General features: G+C 36.3%; 2 protein-coding genes across 2 annotated transcripts; one reads left to right on the top strand and one right to left on the bottom strand.

Annotated features, from left to right (window-relative positions):
* Positions 1-1,378: 1,378 nt before the first annotated feature.
* Positions 1,379-3,272, bottom strand: LOC116023403. Its single transcript, XM_031264402.1, has 7 exons — positions 3,090-3,272; positions 2,913-3,005; positions 2,659-2,663; positions 2,546-2,561; positions 2,455-2,459; positions 1,871-2,135; positions 1,379-1,780 (listed from the first exon to the last, which is right to left on the bottom strand). The coding sequence occupies exons 1-7, from the start codon at positions 3,270-3,272 to the stop codon at positions 1,379-1,381; spliced, it is 969 nt and encodes a 322-aa protein (XP_031120262.1).
* A 2,658-nt stretch (positions 3,273-5,930) lies between these two features.
* Positions 5,931-9,237, top strand: LOC116023292 (eukaryotic translation initiation factor 5A). Its single transcript, XM_031264286.1, has 5 exons — positions 5,931-6,114; positions 7,495-7,617; positions 7,702-7,758; positions 8,542-8,616; positions 8,728-9,237. Exons 1-5 carry the CDS (start codon positions 5,992-5,994, stop codon positions 8,830-8,832), a joined length of 483 nt encoding a protein of 160 aa, XP_031120146.1. The 5' UTR covers positions 5,931-5,991; the 3' UTR covers positions 8,833-9,237.
* Positions 9,238-9,488: the final 251 nt, after the last annotated feature.

Below are 9,488 nucleotides of genomic sequence, written 5' to 3'. Positions count from 1 at the left end.
TGCCGTTGTGGGTTGAAATCACCCCTATGTGTATCACGAGAGAATGGGCAACAATTTTTTGGATGTCAAAGGTGGAAGGTACATGTGTTGCTTTTATGGTTTAAACATGTTATTGATAAGTGACTAAGATGTATTACATTTAAGGTTAAAATGTTATGAATGTTTTGTTTAATTTTGTATTTGTCCAGGAAGGTGGTTGTGGATATTTTATGTGGAAAAATGCTTTATGCAAAGAGGATGAGGTTGAATCTGATTGGAATAAGAATGTTGGAATAGAGATGAAAAAGATGAAGTCTGAAATTATGGAGGAAATTCGACAATTGCGAAGTGATGTTGAGAAGCGTTTTGAAGATGAAAGAAAAAAAAAGACAAAGAAACATAATATTTGGTTTTATAATTGTTGTAGGAATAGCTATGTTTGTAAGTTTGCAACAAAGAGCAAAACCTTATGGTTATATGATGCCTTTGCTCTAGTTTAGTAATATATTAATGTAGTTTTTTTTTTCTTTTTTTTTTTGTGTTGCAATTCAGATGGATGTTGGTAGTTGCTAGATGAATATGGTCATTTTGCTCATTAATCTGGTCATTTTGCGCCTGATTAATTGTAACCATTTACAAGTTTGTTATAGGTTTATTTATTAATGTTGATTGGCAGCCACCGTTTTATACCATCTATTTGTTGCTAATTAATTGTAACCATTTACACAGACCAGTGGTTGAAATTTCACTTTAAATTGCATTCTGTCAAAGAGGTTTGGAATTTCACTTTAAAATGAGTTATCAATCTGAATTTCACTTTAAAATGCATTATGCCAAAAGATACAATCGAACAACAGACAAAGCATCTGCCAATAACTTAACTACATTTTAGGGACCATCAGATTACATGCGCTATACATTTTAGTTTCAATGTACAATCTGCTAAGACCTTAGTACAAAAAGCTTAACACCAAACACATACACAAGATACCAAGAGCTTACATTATGCCAACACCTTACTACCAAAAGTTGCAAAGATATACAATCCAACAAAAAGAAGTACACAATCTGTCAAGGTCTTATAATTCATACAGCAGAATGTACCAAAAATACACTAAGCTCCTAATCCAACAAAAATCTGTCAAGGTCTTAGTTCCCTGGCCCCGGTGATTGACCAACCTACAACAAAAGAAATGAGTATAAGCTATTATTGTAACAACAATTACAAGTATAAAGAGAACAACACAGTAGTTGAACTACTCACATTCCTATTATTAGGACATTGCGGTTTATAATGGCTCGGGTTCTTACAAAGAGAACAATGCATCACTTTTCCCTTCTTTGATACTCTTTTCTTTGCAGATGTAGAGGTAGTGTTACCGGTAGTTGATGTGTTTTTCTATGCAGATGTAGAGGTAGTGTTACCGGTAGTTGATGTGTTTTTCTTAGAACGAGATGGACCCTCACTTGCCTCACGTGTTATTTTTCTCTTTGGTCTTCTAGTCATGTTTTTTGGAATTGGAGCAAGTATCTCCTCATTCTGTGTCTTTGGCCAGAATAGTTCTCCATTCATTGGTTGAAGTGCATGGGCATAGGTCCTTAGGTAAGCCTCTTTTGAATAGCATGAGTCAATGTAGTCATGAGGTTCCCTTCCAATGTCGAAAATGGCACATATTGCATGTGGGCATGGTATACCTGAAAGATCCCATGCCCTGCATGAGCAGCTTCTACCTGTAAGTTTTACCTTAAACTGTTGTCTCCCTTTCTTAATTTCGTAGCCATCATCTCCATTGAAATCAACCTATCATGATGTATTTAAGCAAAAATTTCAGCATATAGTAGTTTTAGCACATATTCATACTATATTAAGCATATAGTAGTTTCAGCATACCTTCCAGCCCATACTTTTATGAATATTGGTATTTAGCTTCTTCATGACCAATGGTCTATAATTTCCAGTCCAACTTTCCACCGATTTAATTTTTTTGGCAATCCTTCGCATCACTCCTACTCGTATGTCTTCCAACATAGGGATGATGGGCTTCACTCTTGCTTTCACCAATGTGCCATTAAAAGCCTCACACAGATTGTTATCCACAATATCACATTTCACACTTGTTCTAAAGAAAGCCTTGCACCAAAATCTCGGAGGGTATCTTTAAACACATGTATTAAATCAAACGTATTAAATCACATTAAATCAAATTTTGCTTCACTCAAACACATGTATTAAATCACATTTTGGACAGCAAAGTCAGACTTTAAACTCACTATTTATGCACAACAAAATGACATTATTAAATCAGATTTTGCTTCACTCAAACACATGTATTAAATCACATTTTGGACAGCAAAGTCAGACTTTAAACTCATTGTTTCTGGACAACAGAATGACATTATTAAATCAGATTTTACTTCACTCAAACACATGTATTAAATCACATTTTAGACAGCAAAGTCAGACTTTAAACTCACTGTTTCTGCAGAACATAATGACATTATTAAATCAGATTTTGCTTCACTCAAACACATGTATTAAATCACATTTTGGACAGCAAAGTCAGACTTTAAACTCACTGTTTCTGCACAACAGAATGACATTATTAAATCAGATTTTGCTTCACTCAAACACATGTATTAAATCACATTTTGGACAACAAAGTCAGACTTTAAACTCACTGTTTCTGCACAACAGAATGACATTATTAAATCAGATTTTGCTTCACTCAAACACATGTATTAAATCACATTTTAGACAGCAAAGTCAGACTTTAAACTCACATTTATTAAATCAGACAAGATGAACTCCCATTACCTTTCTAAGTCAACCTTTGTTGTAGGGTCCATCTTTCCTAAACATTTCATTTGTTCTTGAAATTCAGGTTCAGTGGTAGCCTTTGCACACATCCAAAAGTGTTTTTTCAACACTTTGCCTCTATGTAGTTTACTCCAATTGGCGTGCACATGTCTTGCACAGTTATGATGCTCAGCGTCAGGAAACAACTCTTAATCACATGGGTTAAACCCTACAAAAAATAACACACAAAATCAGTATAACCTAATGCTTAAATAAAGTGTTACAAGTGGTTATGTATTAGTTAATTGTTTACCTTCTGTTGGTCACTGATTAGAGTCCAATGACAAGTATTAGTAATGCCTAAATCAGACTTCAATTGCCCAAGAAACCAACGCCAAGAATCAGTGTTTTCTATCTCTACAATCCCCCAGGCTATAGGATACATTTGGTTGTTAGCATCTCTACCAACTGCAATTAATATTTCACCCTTCAACATTCCCTTCAGAAAGCATCCATCCAACCCAATTACTTTTCTACATCCTTCTAAAAACACATTCTTTACAGGTGCAAAACAAACATAGAATCTCTGAAAAACACAAGGGCAATCGGGTGTTGTTCTATTGGTTTTTACAACAGCTGTGGTACCGGGATTAGAGTTGATACATTCAGCAGCATAATCCCTTATTCTGCAAAATTGATCTTTAATCCAGCATCAATATTCTTCAAAACAGCCTTGACTGCCCTCTTTACCATGCAGATTCCCACATTTAGTTTTAGTTCTGATTGTATGTGCTTTTTCAATTCTGTTGGTCCAATGGAAGGGTTGTCTCTAATCTTATCCACATACCTCTCCTCAATCCACGCTTGGCTTACTATTCTCAAGCTGTATTTTAGACTGCACTTGTGCTCCATAGTCACTGTTTTAAGTTGAAAACACTTGATTGAATCATCCCATGATCCATGAGCTTGAAATGGGCAAGGCTGGTCACATGCAAGGGATATACGCTTTGGCTCATTACTCACAAAATGGATATTTCTCTTTGAGTACACTGCATAGTTGATCATTGCCTTTTTAAACTGTTTCCCATCATCATAAAGGGTACCAACTTCAAGGTCAACTGACTCTACATTTGGATTGTACGAAGGGTACTTAAATCTACTTGTACTTGAATTCGTGGTTTGCTCAAATGATGCTTCTACCTCTTCGAGCTCAGATTGATAACTCAATGGGTCTTCATAATTATAATACTCACTTTGCGCATCATCATTCTCACCACCTAAATCTACATTTTCAGTACCACCTCCTGCCCTATCACTTCGAATTTCCTCATCCTGATTTTCTGCATTACCACACTCAACATCGACAAAACCAGCTTCATCTAGAGGACTTCTTTCCAAATCAGAATCTCCATCTTCTTGATTGTTTTCCAAATCAGCTTCTTCATCACTAAATTCACCACCACTAGATTGAACTTAGTCATTCTCTGCCTGACTAACCACACCAGGGCCATTATCTACTTGAGTACCCACACCAGGATCCTCTTCAACATCTTCTTCAATATCATCTACATGCTCAGGTTCTGGTAATGGTAAATGTGTAACCAGCTCTGCTTCATCTATCCCATGCTCAACATACATGTCAATTTCACCCCAATGCTGACCTAAGTAACTCATATGCAGTGTGGTTCTATCATCATGCAACAACTGTAGGCTCTTCAAACTCTCGTGTCGTAGTTTAAATGACAAAGACACTATTTTACCATACTTTTCTTCCTTAATAAATTTCAATAAGTGAGGATATGACAAAAAATCCAGGCCCATTGTCACTGTTTCCACCTCACCGTAGACATACTCCATCACAGGTTCTTGGACAAAATAGCCACCATGGTGAATTCTTATTTCTATAGTGGAGTACATTCTACAAATAAAAGACATGTTACATTGTATTAATAGCATTCGTACTGGATACTAAAAGTCATACTGCCAAAAAACTAAACATCACTTACTGCCAGTATTAATAGCATTCCTACTGGATAATAAAAATCATACTGCCAACAAAATAAACATCACTTACTGCCAGTACATTTTTTCTTACAAAACTGTAGGGAACATTTACTTACATAGCTATAGGGACCACTCAATAACCTAATCTATAAAATACAACAACTGCACTAAATGGACTACATTCATCAGGACCACAACACCCAAAATGTCTCCATTATTGACAACATAATGGGACCCAATTTATAAACAAATACAGTCAAACAGAAACAATAAAGCAATTCAAAAAGCATATTTTGAATTACACAATATAAAAGGTATTGTTCATTCACCCTAAACATATAAAAAGCATATCACAAAGGTACTACCCATTCATATCTACTGCTAGCATATCTATATAGCATCCATATTTTTAAACCACACCATAGCATATCTACTGCTATATTCGACCCATATATGTAGCATATCAATTTTCTGAGGATGATTAGGAAAAACATAAATACCTTCAACGAGGGCCGGTGGTGGGCAGTCGGTGGTGGGGCGCTGCTGGTGGTGGCTCGTCTGTGGTGGAGCGACGCAGGTGATGGCCGGTGGTGGAGCGTCGCAGGTGGTGGCCGATGGTGGAGCTACGGCTGGGTTCGGTGCTTTAGACTGATCAATTGCGATGGCGAAAATTCAATTGCGATTGTGATTAGGGTTTTTTACACTTTAGACTGAGGAATTAGGGCTGCGTATGAGATTTTTGTGAGAACGATTTTCTTTTATTTACTTTATTTTTTTTTATTTAAGCTTATGTGGATTATGTGGCAACCAAATATACAAAACAATGCTTATGTGGCGTTCCAAGTGTGCAGTTACCGATTCTCACCGGAGAGGTGACCGGGAAATGGGGTCAGGCGACCCAAAATAGCGAATTCATGTGTTCAATTGTACTTTTAAAAAGTTCGTAAGCCTAATTGACTTTTCGCAAAATGTTTAGGAGCATATTTGCACCTTTTCCCCTAAATAATTACACCGTAAATAGTAAACATCCTAGTAAACTAGTAAAGTCAAGGGTCTAGAGCAATATAAACGGTGAAGATGAGCCATCCGAACCCTAGGGCGAAAGCGGCAAGGACGGTGGAGATGGACAGGTTTAAGAACCCATTTTGTTCTATTTTCAAGATAAGAAGGCAGAGCACAATTCACAAACAACAAAGAAAAACACAAGTGAGATGTCGGACGAGGAGCATCATTTCGAGTCCAAGGCCGACGCTGGGGCATCCAAAACCTATCCTCAACAGGCCGGTACCATTCGCAAGAACGGTTACATCGTTATCAAGAACCGTCCTTGCAAAGTATATCTTCTATCTTATGATTCTTTGTTTTGGCAAGTGAGGTTTGTAGCTTTTGATGATTGGATGATAATTTGTGTGTATTAGAGAATCAGTGGTGTTGCTCTGTGCTGTGTAGATTGGATTTTGCTGTCTTTGATTTTTGTTAGGGGTTTCAAATCTCTGTGTTGTTTTTTTTTTTTTTTTTTTTTTGGATTTTGTGTAGGAACTTATTCTTTTCTTCAGAGTAAGTGATTTTTTTCCTTTTCATCAGATTTTCTTGATGGATTGATTTGTTAGCCAATCATATTTTATCAGGACTCCGTTTGGCAGGCCTAGTTGAAAAGTTAGCTTAAAGTTCAAAAGTTAGTAGCTAATAAGCTAATTAATTAAATTAAAGTATTTGATGAAATTAATTAATGAATTAGTTGATTAGTGTAAAAAAAAAATATAAAAGATAAATTAAGATATTAGGATTTTGACTGATGAAAGATAGGTGATGTTATTTTTATAAACTAGTAAAGAAAATATGATAAAAGTTAAAAAGCAAGAGTTTATTTTTTCCAAAATAAGCTATTATTTTAAGCCTCTCCAACGAAGGTTATAGTTTATTTGTAGCTAAATAAGCCATATGCTCTAAAATAAGCTCTACTAAACAGAGCCAAGGTTGTCATGTTTCAGTTTGGCTGTTGTTATTTCTTTGGTTTTTGAGTCTGAAGGGCTTGATTTTGGTTTTGGGTCACCATGAACTCTAGTTGGAAATTTGCAAGATATGGCATTAAGTTCATAATTGGATATATGTATGACTTCTTCAAACTGTTGGACTAAGTGTACTTGGTTAAGCCTCTATATCCACTCTTCCTTCTAGCACTGTCCTTAGTGTTCCTTTCTACAGTCAAAGCTTGGTTAGCAAAGTTGTCCTAGAAGCAAATAATTATAGGAGCATTGAGGGTAACCCCAATCAAGATGGCTAAGGATACTAACTCATAACCACAAAGCCACAAGTTTGAATCCCGACCTTCTTGGTTTGAGCCGATCCGTTATGGGCTCTAGTTTACCTCCTTGTGGTCCTTTACCGGTTAGGGACAAAAGGTGGGGTCTACTCCGTGCACACCCTCATGTAGTGGCTTCAAGTTTTTCTCGTCACCCAAAAAATAGTTATAGCATTTAAGCGTGCTCAGAGCCATTTCTTATGATGTAACTATGCTCTGGTTGGTCTTCAAGTGCTTGCTGTATCTAATGTAGTGATTTTGTAAACACTGTATGGGTGGTTGGCTTTGTGATTAGCATGTAATGTATCTTATAAAAAATGATGTACATATATCTAGTAATATGCCACTTGTTATCATCTGTGTTCCCTGTTTGTCAATAGATGTGTTAACTTGTGCAATGCTGTTGATGCAGGTTGTTGAGGTATCCACCTCCAAAACTGGAAAGCATGGACATGCCAAGTGTCATTTTGTCGCGATTGATATTTTCACAGGAAAGAAGCTAGAAGATATTGTCCCATCATCTCACAATTGTGATGTAAGAATTATACTTCACTTCAGGTTAAGCATGCCTTGCTCAAATTTTCTGTGGCTCCATTAGTATATGACTTTACTTTTACAGGTTCCTCATGTTAACCGCACAGACTATCAGCTGATCGATATCTCTGAGGATGGTTTTGTAAGTAATCTCCCCCTGGTAGAAACCATTAGAGCACACTCATCCAGTAGGGCTTTTGTTGTTGCATAGAATTAGTTTAAATAGTGAATCTTGTGTTTTTACTGTGGTCATTGAAAGTAATGTATCTTTCCCAAGATATCTCCTAAATAGCCTCGTTTGACTGTTCATACTCCGTACTTTGGAGGATTGTCATTTTTTTTTGTTAGAGCACGAGGTGTTCGGCAAATTATACCATGGACCATGGTCCACTTGCAAGGTAGACCTCTAAAATAAGGTACATTTTTAATATACTAAATGTATATTATTTGTGTATTGAAGGTACATTAATAATGTACCTTCAGTATTCAAATAATGAACCTTTAGTACATTAAAAATGTACCTTATGTTAGTGATTCATCTTAAAAGGTGAGCCATGGTCCATGGTATAATGATTAGAGGTATTTTGAGTAGGTTCTAATTATAGGAGGCACCTTTAAGCTGTACCATACTCATACTAATCTTCGTTTGCACTAGGCCGGCCCAAATAAGGGTCAAAGTGCTGGCCATATTGATTTTTTCATATGATAGGGGGTTTTGAGGACCACTTACGCCAACTAAGTTGGTTTGGAGGATTGTCATTTCTTATAGAAGTTTGACATATTGTATTATTACGGATTGGCCAGGCGTATTAATGATACTAATACACATAAATCCTTTGAGACCGGGAAGTTCTTCATACCGGAAAGATTATCATTCCTTCACAGATAATTCTTACATTCTGTTGTCTACGGTGTATCGTTTTAGGTGAGCCTTCTGACTGAAAGCGGCAACACTAAGGATGACCTGAGGCTTCCCACAGATGAAAATCTTCTGAGCCAGGTACAAGGACCATTTAAGCATGTGCATAACAACTAACATTTCATCTTCTAGTTGAGAACTGTTTGGCTATCATTCCGGTTTCTAAACCTAATCTCTGAATCTGCCTACCAGATTAAGGATGGATTTGGGGAAGGGAAAGATCTTGTTGTATCAGTCATGTCAGCTATGGGAGAGGAACAGATATGCGCTCTTAAGGACATTGGCCCAAAGAACTAATCTGGCCCGTACATCTGAATACTTGCTTTTAAGTATGCACAAGAAGATGGAAATCGCCTGATTATTACCCTATTCAAGCTGCATTATCCAGAGTTTTATGACCTCCAGGATATGAACGCCAATAATTTCATGGAAGATCTGTTGGAGAGTTGGGCATGAACGTACCATGTTATGTTTTATGTTCTCTCGATTATGTTCTTCCGAGCTGGACTTCAATGTATTATGTTCTTTACCCACCAAAGTTGGATCCTGATAAATATCAAGTTTATTACATAATTTTAGGGAAGGTTTTAAGGGTGTGTTTGACTTGAACATGGAATCAGAATTGGAACGAGAATCAAATATTTGGTTGTTGGTAATAGTAATTGGTTTTGGTTGTTGGTAATAGTAATTGGTTTTGGTAAAGTATTTTGTATGTTTAGTAGCATGTAGAATTTGAATGATTATTAATATTGATGTTTGGTTATGTATCATCCTGGGAATAAATATTTTAAAAATACAAAATAAGACATGTAAGGGTAATAAAATTTTATTGTTGTGTTTTAAAAAGTTGTCAATCAAATAATAATTATAATATTGACTCTCATTCTTGGTGTATAAACCCATAAACCAAAACACTAAGGGTCTGTTTGGTTTGCGAAAAAATTTAACAGGAA

This window comes from Ipomoea triloba, chromosome 6 (assembly GCF_003576645.1).
Source record: "Ipomoea triloba cultivar NCNSP0323 chromosome 6, ASM357664v1".
Classification (NCBI taxonomy): domain Eukaryota; kingdom Viridiplantae; phylum Streptophyta; class Magnoliopsida; order Solanales; family Convolvulaceae; genus Ipomoea; species Ipomoea triloba.
Note: the sequence above shows the minus strand (reverse complement) of the source record. Positions and strands in the feature narration are given on the sequence as shown.